Genomic DNA, 21,611 nt, shown 5'->3' on the forward strand with positions numbered 1-21,611 from the left:
CTCCTCAACTGGTCATGAAAATTGCCACCAGCTGGTGGATCTACTCCCGGATCTGCAAGGGGCCGTGTGTTCTCAGCTCCCGTTAGCTTTACAGGGAGATAAAAATGCTCTGCCCCTCCCAGGGTGGGGCATGTTAACTACTGCAATGAAATCCTTGCAACACCTCTGCAAAGGACAAGATCGTTATCGTCATTTTACACGTGGGGGAAACTGAGGCACGTCAAAGTTGTGCCCTACCCTGTCCTAGATGACCCAGAAGTGGCAGCTGAGACTGGAATCCTGGCATTCCTTTCTCCCAGTAACTTTCCCCTTCCTGTTTCTCTGATGCTGCACCCCCTCTATATGCAAATATATCGCACTTTGTCTATACTGAGCTTTCAGATTTCTGGGCTGAGCAAAATGACTGGGTTTTTTTCTCTGTAACATTATAACATCCAAATGGAGTTTTCCAAATCAGGTTTCTAGTTCAGTAGACTTTCCTCCCAGCCTGAGATCTTGCTCTCATGTTCAGAGGAAAGCTCTCCTGGAAAGACAGTGAATTCCAGCGTCTCCCAGCCCTGCGGGGTTGTTTGTGCTGCTGGGATACAGGTTTCTTTCACTGTTGTTATATGTCAAGATGATTTATTCCCAAAGAAGCCTAGTTCGCAAAGAGGCTGTGCACAGAGTTAATTAGTCATCTTCTGCTTCTGAACATTTATGTGTTCTAGCAACATTGTGTATTCACCAGAAAACTGGACAGATTCTGTCATCAATTAAATCTGGAGCAGTTGCGCTGACTTCAGAGTTAATCTGGATTTGCACTGGTGTAAATCAGGGATGAATTTGGCCCAATGTCTGTCTGTAAGGCATTTCTCAATTGACAAGGAGAGACTGGACCAGATCGTTAAGAGGTATTGTGGTCTAATAACCAGGGGCATTGAACTGGGATTCCAAAGAGACGAGTTTCATTCTTCACTCCACCACTCACCTGCTGTGTGACCCTGGGCATTCGTGTTCCATCTTTGTGCCTATGTTTACTTTCTTTCTTGTTATTATGTGTTTGTAGAGTGTGGTCTGTTACAATGGACCTCAGCTGGGACCTCTGCATCGTATTGTAAGAACAACAACAACTAATGAAATCATAATGGGGTTACATTTTATATACATGGGTGTAACTGACATCAGCATCTGGCACCAGTGATTTTGGTAATGACCAGATTTAAGTTAGACTGAAACTGAGTTGATCTTTAACCCACATCATCTTCAAGCTACGCCTGTTGTAAAACTAGGCAAACATCTAGATGAGTTGATGAACCCCCTGGAGGACCTCTGCGTACCTCCAGGGGTACGTGTACCCCTGGTTGAGAATCACTGCCCTAGAATATTCCACCTTCCGTGTCTACCGATGCATCTAGGTGTTTTATGCTTTGTTCCAGCAAAAGAACCCCACAGCTGCACAACCTGAATTCAGGTTATTTCCCCCAAAGCCACCAAAAAACTCAGTGAATGTATCTTTCTCATCTTGTGCCTTAAGAAATGCAGAAATAGAAACATAGATCCATAGTTTCTAAGGCCAGAGGAGACCACTGTGATCAGGCCATAATAGACCTTCCTCGAAATCTTTCAACAAAATTATTTCTGCTAGTTAGTAGAGCTGCTCAAAACGTCATTTTGATGGAATGTGCATTTTCAGTGAAATAAAAACATTTCCAGAAAATACTCGCTTTCCTTGACAATTTTTGATCAGAAACCCAAAATCCAAGTTTTTTCAGTTTTCAGCCAAATATTTTTCCATTTTCGCGGAAGTGTTTTGGCTTTCAGTTGCCAAAAACTGAAAACATTTGGGTGAAAACAATAACAACAAAAAAAGTCAGCTCAATCTTTGGTTTTTCAATTTTCATGTGCTTGACGAACATTAAACATTTGCCATGGGAAAATAAATCCCATTTTCCTTGTTATAAATACATCCCTCTACTGTGAAAGATGGTGCAGAAATATTTTGTACTATAAATTCACCTCTTCTGTAAAAATAGGCAGCAACACGTTGTAAATACAATCCAGTTTTATTGGACACATACCAAAAAGTCAAAAGGGAGTATAATAATTGTTTGTCATTATTATTGAAGAAGCGTAGAAATCTGTAGCCTTTTTTAGCGGTGCACTCACAAAAAATAACATGAAGGAATTTCATGGCAAACCTGGTATTTATAAACTGGATAGTACACGTGAAGATGGTTTGTTCAGATAAATTTTTGCTAAAACACACAGTGCTGGAGATTTTTGCGGTACCATTGCTACTGATGACTATACTCACAAGAAGTGCAATATAAAATAAAATTATCTAGTACTCCTGGGCCAGATTCAAATGTCAATTGCAAATATGGAGTAACTCTATTGAGACCAAGGGACATATTTCCTGATTTACATCAGTGTAATTTACACCAGAGTCTAACCCCCTCGGACAAAGATATTCTTCCCATCTGCTGTATATGTTGCTTGAATTTTCCACATAAGTGTTTTAAGAATTGTACTATAATTTTCTTAATTCATTCTTAATATCCAATTAATCAGACTTAAAATTGCCCTGTTGGAAAAGTTAACTGTTCTTAAAGGTATTTTTTTAACACAAATCCACTTTCTCTCTCTTTGTATTTCTCTTTCAACATCGTAGAAACTCTAGTGCAGAGAGCTCAGGTGGAATTTTCAAACGCACCTATGGGAGTTAGGAATCTGGGCCAGATTTTTAAAGGTTTTTAGGCATCTAGTAAGATTTTCCAAAAGTGCCTAAGTCCATAGGCAGTTAGGCACTTAGATGTTTTTGAAAATCCCACCAGGCACCGATGAGCATCTTTAGGTGCCTAAATCCCTTAAATCTGGTGCTTGGGTCTTATTTTGAAAAGTGACTTCGGAATTTAGGAGCTTATATGCCATTGACTTTCAATGAGACTTTGGCTTCTAGGCCTAGATCCCCAAAGGTATTATTTGGGCATCTAACTCCCACTGATTTCCATGGGAGTTAGTCACCTAGATACCTTTGAGGAGCTAGAACCCAAATGCTTGTCACTTTTAAAAATAGCACTGAGGTGCCTAAGTCACTTAGGCACTTTTGAAAATTTGAGTTAGGGGCTTTTGAAAATCCCATTCCTTGTCTTATGTGTATATACAGGTTAAATTTGTCAAAAGTGTACCTAAATCACTTAGAAGCCTAATTCTCATGGAAAGCCAAGAGGACGTAAGCTCCTAAATCACTCTGACCCTTTTGAAAATGTTAACCATGGTGCCTAGCACAAGGCTGGACTGAGTCTAGCAGGAGCCTTTTGGCAGTGTAAATATTAAATCATAACTGTTCTCTCGGAAACCAATCCCTGCCCTGGTTAATTTTGTTTTAATCTCAGTAAATCAAAACTAGAGCTCTTAAACAAACAGATCTGATCATTTGTACTTCTAGCCTTTGATAACACCTGACCACAAGACTACATGTAAACTGTGGCAAATCTCATGTTTGCCTTTGGTTTAGTTTTGAAAATGTAACACCACGGGGTAAACTTTCCTTTCAATAAAAGAACACGAGGATTAGTATTTGATAAGCCATTTGTAAATCTAATCAGCGTGGCTGTAGCTAACATTGCAAACACAGTTATCTAAAGTCAGTTTCACAACTTTAATTGATATTCAGCTTCTGAATACGTGGCCTTATTTTCAGAAGCACCGAGTGCCCACTGCTTCATGGACTTCAACAATTGCAGCTGCTCAGCATCTGTGACTCTTAGGGCACTTATTTTAGGAGTCTACATATAGATTTTGGGAGAGATCTTCTAAAGCACTAAAGAGATTTAGGAGCACGAGTCCCAAGGACTTTCAATGGGACACTTGTTCCTAAATCCATTTGGCTGTTTTGAAAATTTCTCCCTTAGGTTCTTAGGCTTGGGTGCCAGATTTGAAAATGTTGACAACCTCTCATGTCGCACGGAATGCAACAAAGGCCCCTGTTCACTTAAGCAGAGTCTTAACTTTTAAAGATGGGTTTAAGTCCCTTTTAGAAAATGCATAAGCACACGCTTAACTTGAGTACATGCTTAACAGCTTTCCTGAATTAAGACCAACGTGCTTAAGAACTACCATGCCAGGAGCCAAAGAAACGGGCACATCGATGTCATTCACACTAGAATTAGAAAAGGGGTGGCTGAAGGAATTCAAGATGCTACAGGGGTTTTCTTGGTAAAGTGATGGATTGTTGCCACAGGGGCTAGTATCAAGAGGCAGTTATACATGGGTGGGCTGCGGGGGTGGTATATCTATTACTTGAACTGTGGGGAATTCCTCAAGCTTAACTTTTAATGGTCTTTTTGCTGGAAGAGGTTTTGGAGACAATTTTCACGCCCACGCTGGTTCCCACCCCAGTGCCTTTCCCGCTTCCAGCGCTGAAATTTCCTCCTCCGGCACTCAGCCCGCTGCCACCTCCATAGCCAAAGCCACTGCCCCCTCCGAAGCCGCCTCCACTTCCAAAGCCGAACCCTCCGCCTCCAAGACCGAGACCGCTTCCACCTCCATAGCCGAATCCTCCTCCGCCTCCTGCTGAGCTAAAGCCGCCAAATCCGCCTCCTAAACCAGCTCCGCCACCAATTCCAGCGCTAGAGCTGACCACCGCTGCAAGAAAACCACAGCCTGGTCAGACGCTCGGTTGAATCAGGTGTTCGGTTCCAGTGAAACATGGACTCTTCACTGGCCCTACTGGTAGGTTGCCGACCCTCCAGCATTGTCCTGGAGTCTCCAGGAATTAAAGATGAATCTTTAATTAAAGGTTACCTCATGTGATGAAACCTCCTGGAATTCGCCCAACCTAAGTTGGTGACCCTACCTGCTGGGCCCACAATTGGGTATTGAACCTGGGCCCTCTGGCACTAAAAGCGTGGGCCTCTGCCGCCACTGGAGATAAAAGACTAGGCCACAGAGCCTCAGAGATAGTTAGGCACCCAAGCCCCATTGAAATCAATAGACCGTAGGTGTCTAAATGAACTGGGGATAGACCCTGTAACTAGGGAGAGGAGCAGACCCTTTAATAGCTTATGTGGGCCAGCCATAGAGGGAGCAAATACCCACACTCGCCTAGCACGGGTTACATAAGCTCAGACGCTGCTCCCGACAGGAGAAAGATACTCACAGTAGCTGACAGGGATGACGCCCTCTCCGCACAGCCTGTGGGGGAAGGCAGACAAAAGTCAAAGTTTGACTTTTAAGGTTGAGATGTCATATTATTCACAGAATACCAGGGTTGGAAGGGACCTCAGGAGGTCATCGAGTCCAGCCCCCTGCTCAAAGCAGGACTAATCCCCAGACAGATTTTTGCCCCAGATCTCTAAATGGCCCCCTCAAGGATTGAACTCACAACCCTGGATTTAGCAGGCCAATGCTCAAACCACTGAGCTATCCCTCCCCCTGTAAAGCTGGGTGGAAGTTTACCACAGCTGCTTTTTCCAGCACATTTGCAACTTTGCAGTGCTAAGATCTTCAAAGACTCATTGACTAAAAGGCCAGAAGGGACCATCATATTCATCTAGTCCATCAAGACCATCTGTTTTCAGGTTTTCCTAGGAGGCTAGTCTGTTTCTGTCCGTGGAGCCTAAATACCTTTAAAAATCTGGCCCTAAGTGAACTGCTCAACATCACAGGAGAAGGGTGCCGTAAAAGCAGGGAACCAGACCAGATTCTCCTAATTTGCAGGCTACACTAACCACTGTACCATCCATCCTTCTTGAATAGGGAACCCAGCCCCCAACAGAGCCATGGTAATTTTGCAAAAGATTAGCCACTCAGCGTGCTGGGCTGAGAGTCAGGAGATGCTGCTCCCTGTGGTCCCTCCTCCATATGTTTGTTGTGTCCATCTCTTGTCTCCTGTTCTGGGCAAGGACTTTGTAAGCTCTTTGGGGCAGGGACTATTGACCACCTAGCCCAGTGGGCTCTTGACTGTGGATTGGAGCCTCTAGTGTGACTTCAATACGAATAATAAAGTGACTTGGGTTCTATTCTATCTCTGCCTTTGGCTTGCTAGGTAACCTTGGGAAAGGAAGTATCTAGCTATTCCCATGCATACACATCTATCCATCCATCCTCCATATACATTCCTCCATCTACATTACCCTGAATTGCTAAATCAATCTGCATATAGAACTTTCTCTCTCTCTCTCTATGTGCATACATTACTATCTCTCTATCTAGGAATTTATACTAGACTCACCACTGTGTGTGCCTCAATTTACTCTCAGTGCCTCAGTTTCCCTGTCTGTAGAATAGGGATAAAGATGCTCCCCTACCCCCATTGAAAAGAGCTTTGAGAGCTGTAGATGAAGAGTGCTGTATCTCAATGAGTTAGAAGCATTATGATCACGCTCATTATCTCGCACCCACCTGCTCTCCTCTCCCTCCAGCAGCTTCCTGTAGGTGGCGATCTCGATATCCAGGGCCAGCTTGACGTTCATCAGCTCCTGGTACTCCCGCAGCTGGCGGGCCATGTCCTGCTTGGCCTTCTGGAGAGCATCCTCCAGATCGGCCACCTTCATCCTGGCATCTTTGACAGCCAGCTCGCCACGTTCCTCCGAGTCCGCAATCGCTGTCTGCAGACTGGCGCACTGCAGGGGAAGGGAGTTGGCTTCCTTTTAATTACCAGCCATTTCTCTCTGTGTTTTCCCTCTTTCCTTTAACAGTGCAGAATTCACAGGCAGAGAGCTGGCTCCTATCTGTCCTTGCTGCTATTAGCACCCGAGGGGTGACTGGCCTGTACATTTCTGTAGAGATTTAGTCTTTGTAGCTTTTTTCTGCATCATCATCACCACTAATCTGGCCTATGCCACTGAGGCACAATATCCAGTCAGAGGATGGTGACTGATTTATATTTACTGCTGCTAAGTCTTATGCTGGAGCGTTTTGAGCTATGGCCATCTCTACAGCGTACAAACTATTGTGAGGGCTGAGTCTCTAGCTTAGCAAGTGCAGCACAGTGGAGAGAAGGCTGATATGTATGTGTGTGAGCACGCATGCACACCACTGCCCTCTGCTGGGTGGAATGAAACTACTTACGTGTGACATGTCGCCCTCTACTGACTGCAGCTGGTGGGGCTATACATCCTCACAGTGCTGCAGCTGATAGAGTGGGGCAGGGGGCAGGAAACTGGGTGACAGGAGTAGGCAGTTCTGTCTTCTCCCGTCTCTAGTGAGAGCTGTTCCTACCTGGTTCCTTGCATTCTCAATCTCGGCCCGTAACCTCTGGATCAGCCGGTTGAGCTCTGAGATTTCTCCCTTTGTATTCCGCAGGTCATCGCCGTGTTTCCCAGCAGTGGCTCGCAGCTCCTCGAACTAATATTCAGAAACAAGAGCAAAAAAATATATATATATATACACAATCTAATGCCCAGCCATGCACTTTAACTAAGCAGCCGCTCATTGGGGCAGCAATAACTGCATAGCTCTGTGCACTGTTTTAAAAGAATTGAACGCCCAGAGAAGAATCCGGGTTCCTCCGTTTGTAGATCCACTCACCTTGGTCTGATACCATGACTCAGCCTCGGCTCGGCTCCTGTTAGCAATGTCCTCGTACTGAGCTTTGACTTCGTTCACGATGCTGCTAAGGTCCAGGTCTCGGTTGTTGTCCATTGACAGGATGACGGAGGTGTCGGACACCTGGACATTCAGCTGGGCCAGTTCCTGCAGAAGGACATGGGCGCCTGAGTCACCTCTAGTGCAGAAATGTCCTGATAGCCACCATCTGCCTTTAAAAATGCTGGACCTGATTCTCCTTCTATGTACACAGGTGCAAATCAGGAGAAAGTCCATCTGTGTTTTTATGAATATTGCAGTCGCATGTAAAGGCGTCAGCCAAGGTCAGGGCCCTGTTGAGTCAGGCACCATATCAACACAGAATGAGATAGACCTGGCCCCGAAGACCTTCTTATAAAAGTAGACAAAACAGCAATGAAGTGACTGTAAGATCACACAGCAGCTAAGTCACAAAGCTCGGAACAGAACCCAGGTCTACCGACTGCCAGCCCAATGGCCTATCCAATGGACAAAACCGCCTTCTGTGGTGGTCTTGATTCCCTCCCATGTTAAGCCTGCTCATGAACATAGGCCGTGTTTAATTTCCTAGCGAAGACCCCCGGGAAGAAGCAATACCGTATCATAGAGGGTTCTGAGGAAGTTGATCTCATCCATCAACGCATCCACCTTGGCCTCCAGGTCTATCTTGTTCATATAGGCAGCATCCACGTCCTGAGAAACAGCAAGCACAGTCACAGCTGCAGCCTAGCGGCCTTGGCTGGCCCAGAAAAGAAGCCAAGGGTTGCCTAGGGGTGACGATCAAGTGGCCATCCCGGCTCTATGTGGGCTGGAGAAGTTGACACTTCATTGCACTGCTGACTTTTAAAGGACAAAGCTCAGCTAGGGGGTGCAGAGAGCTTATAGGGGAAGGACTCTGAAGCATTCTGGGCCAAAGATAGGGAGAGCGTAAAGCCCTGGGTGCATTTTTACCCAGCTGAGCTCACATGGAGGTAATATTTTGGGGTCTGCTCACAATCCCTCCCTTACCCTTCAGAAAAGCCGGCATTCTGCCAGATCCAGGCCAGCTCTAGCGTAGTGTCACGGGGGTGGGAGTGGGGGACAAGATGCTACCTCCAGCCCCCTTGGAAGACCTAGTGGAACAACTGTCCCATGTAGGGCCAAGGAGGCATTTCAAAATCATTCTCATTTTCAAATGAGATTTGAAAATCTCAGCCTTCGATAACGGAAACACTATGAAAATTGTAATCGATCTCGGCACGGCTCACCTTCTTGAGCACCACAAACTCATTCTCCGCCGCGGTGCGCCTGTTGATTTCATCTTCGTACCTGTAGGGACAGAGGGGAGGCAGCGCTAGACCTCACTCATGGAATAGGAGAGACAGGAAGGCAAGAATTTCTTGCCTGAGCTCCCATTTGCAAATGCCTGTTTCTAAGATTAACCTGGCAACCTTTCTCGTAGCATGATTGTCTTTTCTACTGAAATTTAGGGTAATGCTTTTTACAAATTGCACTTCCTTTGGTCATGCTGATTCTTTGAATTTTTGGATTGAAAACGGGAATATGGATGTTTAGAAAAAAGGAAATCTTTTTAGACACTATCTTCATTAGCTGCAGTCCAGGCTAGCGACTGGTTTTCGCTTCAAAATTTAGCTTCGCAACATGATCCATATTTTCAACCTCTCTAAAATTTTGGCAGGGGGAGACAGGGGGGCTTTCAAGGTCCAGTCTGCTACAGAACTCAGATTCACATCTGGATGCAGCTCGATCTCTGTGTGTGTTCGTGGCCCACTGGCATTGACCCTGGTGGTCTCACCTCTTCTCTCTTTCCACATGCACTCTGCAAAGCTGCTGTAAAGCTGTGCTCTATAAGCTTGCGGGATGTTTTAATTTCCTCTGCAACAGTATTGATGCTGCTGGAATGTCGTGTGCAAGGACTGAACACCAGATCTTAAAGCATGAGCCTGTGCTGATTAAACTAATGGAATTAATACATTTGTTTGGAGTAGTAGAAAACTCAAACATTCTATGTACGCCAGCCACTAGTGTTCCATACATCTCCTCAGCAAACATGCTCCATCTCCTGGGTTTTTGTCCCTAACAAACTCACATGTGCAGGCTTAAGATTTCGGCCATGTGTGTTGGTCATGCCTGCTGTAAGCATGAAAAAAATGTAGCACAACTTGAACTGGTTGGAGACTGGAATTTCTCCTCTGGGGGAAATTCAGACATTTCAAAATTTGTTGTCACGCTGAATCAGAACAGAAAGTTGGAATTTTGACATTTTTCTCAGTGTGGAAATTCTGAAAAATTTTAATGTGAAACATTGAATGGTTGTCTTCCGGTAATACCAGATTGTTTTGTGCAGATCATGTTAAAATATGATATTTTTATCTTAAATATGTGTCTGTAAAATGTGAACTATAATATATAGTTCAAATCATTCTACCATTAAAGTTAATACAAAATGAAACAAAACAGTAAAGTCCAAATGAAACATTTCAACATTATCAGCATGAAAGAAGCGTCAAAACAATTCATTTTAACGCTTTTCCGTTGAACATTTCGTCAAAATCAACATGTTCCCATGAAACTTTTTGACTGCTTTTTCCAACAGAAAACCGTTCCATCTAATTTTTATCAACTAGCCCTTGTCACATCAAAGCTACTGTACTGTACCTGATACCCACCTTCCAAAGTGGAACGACTGTAGAGTATAAAATTCAGCACAGATCGGCTCAATGTCCTTTCATTAAACATTCACTTACTTGTTCTTAAAATCCTCTACAAGGTCCTGCGTGTTCTTCAGTTCTCCCTCCATCCGCCCTCTTTCATTTAACAGGTTGTTCAGCTGCTTCCTCAGGTTGGTGATATAAGACTCAAAGAGGGGGTCGAGGTTATTCTTGTTGGAGGTGGATTTCTGACCCTGCTCCTGCAACAGGGTCCACTTGGTCTCGAGCACCTTGTTCTGCTGCTCCAGGAAGCGGACCTAAACCCCAACAGGCAAAAGATATTGAATGGAAGATATTCGCAAATAGGTTGACACCTGAGATTCAGTAACTTGGCAGTTCAGGGGACAAGAGAGGGCGTATTAAATTAACCCCTACATTTTCTCAAAAACAACGGGCCAGATCCTCAGGGTCTCTCACATTAACATAGTCTTTAGCCAAGCAAATCTTCCTGAGGCAGGTTGATGTACTAGCTAGGACAATATAGACTGGAACGCAAGAGATCTGGGTTTTATTCCTATCGCTGACCGTCTGTGTGACTTCTATGCCTCAGTTTCCTCATCTTTGTAGGTGGCGTAATGATATTTAACTTCCTCTGTCGCTAAGTATTGGCTTACTCCAGTTTTCCTTGCTTTGGGCTCAGTCTTGACTCAGGCGTACTCCATTTAATGGCCTTTTCCTGAGTAAACCCAAGTAAGGACCTCAATACAGAAACATGGAGTTGTACTTAAATAGTGACTGAGAGAAAACTGACTCAGCCTGTGGTCAAGCCTTAGCAGAAAGGTGAGCGTTAGAGGAAATGCCCCAGTTAGAGATGAATAACATTTTTCACTGACATTTCAAATTGTGTCCCCAAAAGGGATTACAAATATTAATGAAATAGTGGTGAATTTTGCAATCTATATTTCATGTGTTCCCTCTTTCTGCGTGCGTTCAGGGCCACCCAGGGGGGAGGACAAGTGGGGCAATTTGCCCCAGGCCACCATGAGAATATAGTATTCTATAGGATTGCAACTTTTTTTTATGGAAGGGGGCCCGAAATTGCTTTGCCTCAGGCCCTCTGAATCCTCTGGGCGGCCCTGTGTGCATTTGGGGGTCGAGCAAATCAAGTCCCTGTCTGTTCAGCTTCCAGTGTTAACCCCTGAGAAATCTGGATTCTCGTAGCTATTTAGAAGCACGTTCATTTACTGGGAGATTTGAATCAATCAGTGCAAAGAGGAAACATTTGCCGGGTGAGAGACTTATTGACTCATGGGTTTTTGTAGATGTCCAAATATGAAAAGATGCCTTTTCCGTTCCTTTCCACCTATCTGCCTTTCCCCACAGCATTCCCATCACCGGAGTTTCTGATAAACTCTCACCTTGTCAATGAAAGAGGCAAATTTATTGTTGAGACTCTTAATCTGCTCCTTCTCCTCTTTCCGCACCTGTTGGATGTTTGGGTCAATCTCCAGGTTCAGTGGCGCCAGGAGACTCTGGTTGACGGTCACTTCTTGGATGGTACCCATGCCAGGTGAATTGCCACCGCCAAATCCTGCTGGACTTCTACCGCCACCAAAGCCTCCCCCGCCACCAAAACTAAGCCCACTGCCACCAAAGCCAAATCCACTCCCAGTGGCTCCACCACCAATACTGAGCCCACCGCCGCCAGCTCCCCCGCCAAAGCTAGATCCGCCACCATGACCTCCGCCGCCAAGACCGAAGCCACCACCAGCTCCACCCCCAAATCCACTCCGGAGGTTGCTCCCACCACTGATGGAAATTTTCTTAGTGCCCCCTAAGTTATAAAGGCTCCTGCTGCCAAAACTGCCTCCGCCACCGAGCCTTCCGAAACCTCCGCCGCCTCTTGACACGGCGACCGAACTGAAGCTGGCTCTGTGGCTACTTGGAACCACAGCAGACACTGTGCTGAAGCCCTTGCTCCCACCTCCACTTCGGATGCTGCCGGATTTCCAGCTCATCGTGGCGGGAGATATCAGCACTGCTGCGGGAAAGGAGCGGAGTTGGCAAGCGGTGCCTTCTGGTGAACACCCCACCGGAGCCTGGCCCCTTTTATCCTTTCGGGGATCTGGGCTGGGTTGCCTGGAAGTGCAGTGATCAGTTGAGCGCCTTAATGGTTTTGACATTCCTGGCAGGCAGGTGTCGAAATGAACTTGTTAAACGCTCACTGAACTCAAACACTCCCATGGAACTGATGGGAGTCTGCATCGCTGATCGGCTTCGACCCAGCAACAGGGTTATCTAACGCCTCATTTTCCAGCAGTGAGTGCTCAGACACGGAGCTTCGCTTTCAGAGGCGAATCGTTTTTATTTTCCTGCTGCAAAACAAAGGCGTTTCGATATGAATGTGTCCCGAACTACAAGCCATGTTTTGAGAACCAATTTCAGAACCAATTGGCACTCTCATCTGAGTCAGCGATGGTTGCTCATTGGTTTCACACACCCCCAGGTGGCAATTGTCCAAAGCTGTTCAGTTACTATGCACCATGCTGTAACATTGCAAGGGGCTAAAAACCCCACTCTCGAGTGACAGCCCTTACCACGAATAATGCAGGTGGAAACTGCAGGGCCAGATGAAGCCAGTCTTCTACTGGCTTTCACTGACGCAGACAGTAAGCTGAAGCCCCAAGGTAAATGAATGCACCCAGGAACAGAGGTGGATGGAATACATCAATTTCCAGGATTATCCATCTGGTATCTTACCAAAGACTTGTCTGAATTAATTAGAATGAAAGTCAGTGGTGTCTATATCCTATTAGTGCCTTTTTAAAATCTCCTGCTTACTAATGCTGGACAAAAATTTCACGAGGATTCTTGGCCTGGAGGCATAGAACAGCTGTTTGGCAGCTGCACTGGCCTGCTGATCATTGACAAGGACAGCTCTATTTAGGGGCCATGATTTGTGCAATCCTCAAATGGATTGCTCCTATGGTAGTGTGGTTTAGTGGCTAGAGCGTGGATTGGCACTCAAGAGACCTGGACTCTCTTCCTGGCTTGGCCACTGGGTGCCCATGGCAAGTGACTTTGCCACTCCATGCCTCAGTTTCCCCATCTGTAAACATACATGTGACTAAGGATAGTGCTCTCCTTTGTAAACCGCTTTGAGACCTATGGATGAAAAACATGATAGAAAAGCCAGGTATTATTATTATTACATTCATACTCTCACAATAAGCTGTTTGAGGAAGGGACTGTCTTTTTCTTCTGGGATTGTACAGCACCTTGCACAATGGGGCCCTGATCCATGACTGGGGCACCTGGACACTACAGCAGTAAAATTAATAATAATAATAATGATACAGTCAGGAGAAGCATTTGGTCCAGAACCTGAAACCCTTCCTCTTTTGGTACTGAGGGCTTACTTTAGGGTTGCCAACCCTCCAGGATTGGCCTAGAGTCTCCAGGAATTAAAGATTAATATTTAATTGAAGATTATGTCATGTGATGAAACCTCCAGGAACACATGCAACCAAAATTGGCCACCCTAGCTTACTTCGATAAACGCCCAAGGGGATCCCAATTAAGCTCTCTACATTCAGAATTCCTGAAGACGAGGCAGCACAAAGGTTCCTGAAAAGGTCAGAAAGAAATGAACATTTTTAATTTGATTCAACATTTTTCAATGGAAAATTTCACTTCAGTAGGAACAAAACAAAACAAAAACACCGTCCTATTCCCTCCCGCCCCGCCTACACACACATTTTTTCCCCACAATAAATAAAGTAAATATCTGAGAGGGTTTATTTCCCCGACTGAAAAGAAATGAAACCAAAAAATTTCCAAATGGCAATTTTTTGTGAAAATGTTCAGTTGCTCTAAAAAGCCTTTTCTCTGAAAAAGAATTGTGTGGGAATTTTTTCCCACCAGCTTCATGTGGAATTACATTAATTATATATTCATTTTAAGAAATGATAAAATAAAATAAAATAAAATATTAATAATAATAGGTTGCACATCAGCCAAAATTTTTCAGGTTTGGGGGTTTCATTTTAGTGACAAAAATTGAAACTTTCCACTGCAAATCTCCATGGAAACAAAGACGTTTAGTTTTAGCTGAAATTTTCCATGAGGAAAAATATTCCGACCAGTTCTACATCTAGTTGTTGGGCATCTTTCTTACATGAGCCCCTGATACAACAGAATGACCAAAGCTTGGAAAAGAGAAGACTAAGGGGGGATATGATAGAGGTCTATAAAGTCATGGGTGATGTGGAGAAAGTGGATAAGGAAAAGTTATTTACTTATTCCCATAATACAAGAACTAGGGGTCACCAAATGAAATTAATGGGCAGCAGGTTTAAAACAAATAAAAGGAAGTTCTTCTTCACGCAGCGCACAGTCAACTTGTGGAACTCCTTACCTGAGGAGGTTGTGAAGGCTAGGACTATAACAATGTTTAAAAGGGGACTGGATAAATTCATGGTGGCTAAGTCCATAAATGGCTATTAGCCAGGATGGGTAAGGAATGGTGTCCCTAGCCTCTGTTTTTCAGAGGATGGAGATGGATGGCAGGAGAGAGATCACTTGATCATTGCCTGTTAGGTTCACTCCCTCTGGGGCACCTGGCATTGGCCACTGTTGGTAGACCGATACTGGGCTAGATGGACCTTTGGTCTGACCCGGTACGGCCGTTCTTATGTACTAAGCCTGCAATGCATTTGTATGCAACAGTCACCATGAGCTAAATTCCGCACGGCTCTGCTCTTCTCGTGGCCTTGGAGGTTTGAGATTATTTCTTCATTTCATCTCTGAACAAGTCACATGGTCCTGCAATTGCTTCACACACAGACCTGCCCAGTGAAGAGAATGGATGTTTGGATATGTTTCATCAGGACCAATGAGAAGCAAGAATCTTCTAGGTCTTCTCTGGGGGAGCTCTATGCATGTAGCAATTGCACAACCATGTGATTTTGTTCAAAGATCTGGAGGCAGGAGAAAAGCAGAGAACTAAACAGACTGATTGCCAGAACCAGAGCCAATCAGGGGGAGAGGGGGCAGGAGGACCATTTGGTCTGGGTCTCAAGCTCAAAAAGGGCCTCAAATGTAGACACTGCTGAGAGGGCCTGGCCAGAACTGCCCCCTTCCCTTTGTACTCTGTGGGTGTGTCTACACTGCACCTGGGACTGAACCTCCCAGCCTGAGTCCACAGACTTGTTCTAGCAGGGCTTGAGCTAGCAGTGCACACTAAAAAACACTGTGCAGATGGTGCTTTGAGGTTGCGACTCTGAGGACCTGAGAACCTGAGATTCAGCCCATGACCTCAGTAGAGTTACACCCAGGATCCAGGTGGCCCTGTGCGTTTGAGGAACTGGGCTGGATTACATGGGAAACCAGAGCCGAACGGAGTGCTTTGATGGGCTTGGTTTGCCTGGGAGCAATATGAGAAAGTCTTTATACTCTGCTAAATAAAGACAAACACTACACACCTATTTAATAGCACTTGTCAGCGTTTCATTCCGCTGATACTGAGATGTCTTTCTGACCGGCTTGTATGCAGCAAATAGAAATTAATCACATTGTTCCAGTGTTTGCCAAAAAACGTTTCACCCGGTTTGTTTTTCCACAGGGAGAGAACCGGCTGCCGTACTTTAAAGCAAAGATGTAACCTGCTGATCTGGCAACGATATAAAGTATTTTACACACAGAGAAACAGAGTGGGGATGGACCAGGTGACCTCTTGAGGTCCCGTCCAACTCTACTTTTCTATGATTCTACATGAACCAAATTTTGCTCACGCAAAAATAGGCCAACACTGAATCAAAAGTGGGTTGCGCATGTCGACATTGTGAATTTGCTGTTTTGAGTCAAACATATTTTAACAAACTTGTTTGTAAGAAGATCCGCCTCCAACTCGATAGTATTTTAAATCTCTGTTTGAGCAGGCTGATCCGCAAGGCCTTGCTTGTGCAAGCACTTCCGCGTGTGTTTAATGTGAAGCACGTGACTGTTCCACTGACGCTGGTGGAACTGCTCATGCACTGGAAGTTAAGCCTCGGCATAAGTGTTTGCAGGACTGGGGCCTAATGCACATTGACCTGGTTTCTCTGGCAGAAAAAGCACTTAACTACATGCTTACGTCCTACTCAAACCAATGGGAGATGCATGCTTAACGCTGAGCATATAAAGAACTTAAGTGCTTTGCTGAATGAAGATGGACTGCTGGTTTGAAGAGACATCAAGTAAAATGAACAAATTCTTGCCAGTGCAGTCAAATTAGGACAGTAAAAGTTTGACCACAGAAATCTAGCTTCTAGTTGCAGGGCCAGATTCCCAGCTGATGTAAAAACCCATGGAAGGAATTTTGGGCCCGATTTAGACCATCTGAGGTCTTGCCCAAAGTTAGAACACATTGGTCCAGGTAATATACGAAATACAACCACCAAGAGCTAGAGGAGCATCAGATTGTCTTCGTGCTGTCTCGATCCCGGTGAAGGAGAATTGCCCTAAAGCTGATGAACACCTTCAGCTCCGATGTGAATTATGAAAAAAATCTAATGAGATTAAGGGTGTGGCCTGGCCCAACAAGAGCGAGGACACTTTCCGTTCAGGTTCCCACACTATCCTTCATTCGGTCTATTGTGCATGAGGTATGCAAGTAATGCAAGGGGTGGGAAAAAGGCGTGATTCTCTTCCTTGACTTCCCCTCATCCAGTTCATCTGTGTGTAGAGGAGGCAGCTGTGGAAGGGTTCTACAGGGAACTGCCTGTCCAGGGCCAAATTTGGCTGTCAGTCACACCCCTGTCAATCTGGATCTGCTCTGTTGGATTCAATGGAGTGACAATGGTATAAATCCAAAGTGCCGAAGAGCAGAATTGGGCCCTCAGTGTGCACTGGGTGTATGGAGCCAGATCCTCAGCTGGTGTAAATCAACCTGGTGCCGTTGCAAATAATCCAGCCCATGCTCTCTGCAGTTGCCCCGTGGCAGCTCCATCCACTGGGCCAGTGTTACGAGCTCCAGAGAATTCAATAATGGCTTCAAAAGGGACCCATTTATGTTCCACACCCAGGTATGAGATTGATGGGCCAGACACCCACATTTTCAAAAACTGCCTCTAATTTTGGGTGCTAAAACTTGATATACCCTGGGCCTGATTTTTCAGACAAGTTCACCATCCACAACCCCACCTGGAGTCAGTGGGACACAGAGGCCCCCCAAATTCCACTAGAGAGATGAAGTGACTTGACCAAGGTCACCCAGGAAGTCTGTGACAGAGCAAGAAATTGAACCCAAATCTCTCCTAGAATGTCAAGGTTGGAAGGGACCTCAGGAGGTCATCTAGTCCAACCCCCTAACAGATTTTTACCCCAATTGCCTAAACAGCCCCCTCAAGGATTGAACTCACAACCCTGGGTTTAGCAAGCCAATGCTCAAACCACTGAGCTTACAGAATCCCATTGTTTGTCTTTTGATTCAATTGTCACATTGACCCTGAAGTTCTGCACAGAACTTTTTCTGCAGAGAGAGATTGTGCCAACATTCCCCCCTGTAATTTACAGTATGAGTGAGCTGCGTCTTACTTAGGTGCTTTGTACATACTGGAAAATATGTTCTGTGCCACCATTAAGCACCTAAAGGTGACGCAGAGATTTGTTTAGGTGGGAAAACTCATCCGTGGCTTAAGTTCCATTGATTTTAGTTGGAGCTGAAGTGGTTGATTCCGTAAAATAGGATTTCCCAAAGCACTGATCAGGGATAGGCAGCTGGTGAGGCCATGGAAGATAGGTAGACCTTTACAATGTATGATGATCTTGTAACTGGTTGGGAAATTATCTTCCCCTACGAATATTTTGAAGAACAGGCTTTTTTGGCTGGATTCTCATTGAAAACCTCAAAACTAAACACTTGTGATGAAAACAAACTTTTTCATGAACAACTTCTGGTTCATCAAAAAGTGTCAGGGCGGGGGGGCGGGGGAAGACAGTTTTCCCAAAGTCAAATTTTCAAAAATAATGAGTCAGGCCCAGAGCGGGTGCAAGGATGTTTCGTGCCCTAGGTGAAACTTCCACTTTGCATGCCCCCCAAGCCCTGTGGCAGCTCTCCACCCCCACCCCCCCCGCAGCAGCTCCCTCCCTCCACCCTGTGGTGCCCCCCTCCCCCCGCGGCAGCTCCCCCTGGCCCGGGGAGCCGTGTGGCAGCTCCCCGCCCCAGCTCACCTCTGCTCCGCCTCCTCCACGACCATGCCATCGCCGGTCCACTTCTCCCGCCTCCCAGGCTTGCGGCGCCAATCAGCTGTTTGGCGCCGCAAGCCTGGGAGGGAGAGAAGCAGAGCGGGGCAGTGTGCTCAGGGGAGGAGGCGGAGCAGAGGTGAGCTGGGGCGGGGAGTTCCCCTGCGTGCCGCCCCCTCCTCCCTTACTTGCTGCAGGCGGCCCTCTCCGCGCCCCCCTGCCCCAGCTCCCTCCGCCTAAATGACGACAATGACCGGGGCAGCCGAAGATCCGGCCGCCGCAGGGCTTGAAATGCCGCCTCCCCAATGCTAGCGCCCTACGCAACCGCTTAGGTCGCCTAATGGGTTGCACCGGCCCTGGTCAGGCCCTAAAAAACATGTTTTTTAAAAAATAATAAATTTAGGCTTCTCTGCTGGTTTCTAAACCTTTAAGGTCACCCACTTCATATTACCAGGCTATTCTCTGCAACCAAAAGGGCTAGAAATGTAGTGTTTAAAAAAAAAAAAAAAAGCTGGGATTCGCAATCACATGACTCCAGGAGGTGGGGCTCTAAGAAACATACCAAATATCGTGAGACTTGAGTTCGAACCACAAGAGTTGGTAATGCTGAAAATGGGGTTTGACAGCAAACTTTGGAGCGGCTCTGTCTCCTTCCTTTCCCTAAGGGTGGGACTCAGCTTTCAAAAGGTTGGGGAAGGTCCTGGTGTAGGCTACCCTTATATTGCATACTCGCTGGCTGCCAAATTGGTGCAAGTTGTATTACTTCTAACTTGCATTCAGTTTATACCTGGACGTGCACTTTATGCCTGGCTTTTTCAAACTCGGGTCCAGGCCCCGCTGGTGGGGGCTGCACGGTCTCCGAGCCAGGCCTGCATTTTACTCTTTATTAAATGTCTTGAAAAATCAGACAACGCGAATGGATTCTCTGTTAGATTCCCCCCGGCAGTTTGTTCCAGCTAAACAACTACGGTCTCCCTCACACATCCAGCAGGAATTCTGCTGCAGTGACTTTCCTGGCCACTAGGGGCAGCTGTTGGTCTTCCCTTTAGAGCAGGGCCAGCTGTAACATCTTCTCCTCCGCTCTCAATGCTCCCTCTGCTGGTGCCCAGCCAGCCTGGAGCTGTCAGTGGAAAGCGAGTAGGAGGAGGAAGGGGCAGCAGCCAACCACCCAAAGGCCTGGCTGGCAAGCGGGGGAGGAGGTAGATTGGTGGGAATAGGCGCCCCAAAGGGAAACAGGCTGCGGGGATCTTCTGATCCTCCCATCCCCCCCACGTCCTCCTCTAGCCCCTGTTCCAACCGCCTCCCTCCCCACAGTGCCTCCGTCTCCTCATATTGGCCTTCTCCTGCATCCACCCCTGGCACACTATCCTCTCAGCTTCCCCTCCCCATCCCAAGTCCCTGTTCCCTCTCGGAGCCCCATACAACCTCTGTCCCCACATGCTGTACCATTGGCCTGTTTCCACTCCTTCTCTTCCCCCATTTTGCAGGCTGCTCTCTAGTTTCAGGGGTTTTTTTAGTCTTTCTCCAGCTGGATGAACCATGTACACACAGAAACGAGCTCAGCTAACACACTGCGATGCGCACGGTAAAGGCTATTCTAGCTGTGTGTACATTAGTACTTCACAAATAGTCTCTCTCTGTGAATATCATCTCCAGCACGTGGGAAGTGGGACCTGACTTCATTTGCTTCGATACAAATGGAGCTTGTTTCTGCCCTGCTGAATCTGGCCCTGTAGCTTTAGCACTGTGTGCAGGAGCCGTACGGTCTGAAGTCAAGGGCTGGGTGAACTGAGGGTGCTTTAGCACTGTGCACTCCAGACAAATTTCATGGAGGAGAGAGACCCTGATTGACGTAATGCATGGGTGCTTTCTGAGAACAACAGAATACCAGGTACATTAATGTATCTTTTCCCCCTCACAATGATAATGTGGCAATCGCATGGATTCTTCTGCTCCCCAACTTGCTTCAGGACGTTCCCAAAGATTTCTGAGCCCAAACTCATCCCTTTGAATCTGATTCATCATTCATTCTTGGTTAGACTTGGCATCTCCAGGCTCCCTTATCACTTTGTTCATCGGCGTTGCGAGAATAATTATTGTGCAAGCACATATTTGCTTTTTTGGAACGGGTTGTACTCTGAGCTTGAGTCCACAGTTGGAGAAATAGGGTTTGTCTGCACGGCATGGCAAAGCAGACCAACGGGGTGATATATATAGAGCACTCTAATGTATTGCACTCTAACTAATGTGCCAGGGAGTCACCAAAGGAACATTCATCTTTGAGAACCTCGTCAGCTTGTTTTAACTCTGCAAGCTCTTATTTCTTGCCTGCTTCTCACCCACAGGGCACACAGCTATCCTTTCTAAAGGATATGATGCTCCTACACCCCTTCATCTAATCCACCATGACTATCCAGGCAAGATCCTGGAAAGGCTTCACAATTAACTGTAGCAATAAAACCACATGCAAATGTCTGAACTGCCTATTCTCCTCGCAGATAGTCTTCAGATGTTGCTGTGAATCACAGGAGCGCACGTAGCAAGCATAGGAAGGCCTGGTGGCCTCCTAAACAGGACTCGGAGACCTTGGTTCTAACACTGACCTGCCGCATGACCTTGTGCAAGTCACTGTGGCATTTTTTCTCACTCTTATTTTTTTCCTGCCTTGTCTATTTAGGTCGTAAGCTCCTCTAGGCAGGGACCGTCTCTGTGCCTAGCATAACAGGGGCCCTGATCTTGTTTGGAGCACCTCAGAGCTATTGTGAATCTAAGTTCTTTTAATTGGAAACCAGCTCAGGTCAGCCTGAACAATAGCACTGTGGCAACATCCAGACTAGAATAAGACATCCCAATCCCATAGCTCCTCCACTCACCAAGCCAAAGGACCTCGGCTGGACCTCAAGATCTGTACTCGTCAGGGATATGACTAGGACATGGGCCGTCATGCCTAATGGTCGGAGCCCTGGGGACGGCCAGGCCTGGAGGTTAGAGAGGAGCCGAGCTGGAGTCCAGAATCAAGGCAATGAGACACCCAGGGGAGCAGAGTCAAGGTGTATGGGCCAGGGATCAATGTTAGAGCCAAGTGGTGAGTAAGAGACATGGTCAGGTCAGAGCCAAGGCCGTCAAGGATGGAGAAAGGCAAGGGCTGAAAAGGGGACAACAGCAGGCACATGGAACAAGACCAAGCAC

The 21,611-nt window shown here is 46.3% G+C and overlaps 1 protein-coding gene across 1 annotated transcript; it reads right to left on the bottom strand.

Annotated features, from left to right (window-relative positions):
- Positions 1-4,296: 4,296 nt before the first annotated feature.
- On the bottom strand, positions 4,297-12,217 carry LOC123353481 (keratin, type II cytoskeletal cochleal-like). The gene is made up of 10 exons (XM_044994578.1): positions 11,956-12,217; positions 11,618-11,874; positions 10,296-10,516; positions 8,796-8,856; positions 8,146-8,241; positions 7,513-7,677; positions 7,204-7,329; positions 6,385-6,605; positions 5,141-5,175; positions 4,297-4,626 (listed from the first exon to the last, which is right to left on the bottom strand). Exons 1-10 carry the CDS (start codon positions 12,215-12,217, stop codon positions 4,307-4,309), a joined length of 1,764 nt encoding a protein of 587 aa, XP_044850513.1. The 3' UTR covers positions 4,297-4,306.
- Between the last annotated feature and the right edge of the window lie 9,394 nt (positions 12,218-21,611).

This window comes from Mauremys mutica, chromosome 20 (assembly GCF_020497125.1).
Source record: "Mauremys mutica isolate MM-2020 ecotype Southern chromosome 20, ASM2049712v1, whole genome shotgun sequence".
In the NCBI taxonomy this organism is placed as follows: domain Eukaryota; kingdom Metazoa; phylum Chordata; order Testudines; family Geoemydidae; genus Mauremys; species Mauremys mutica.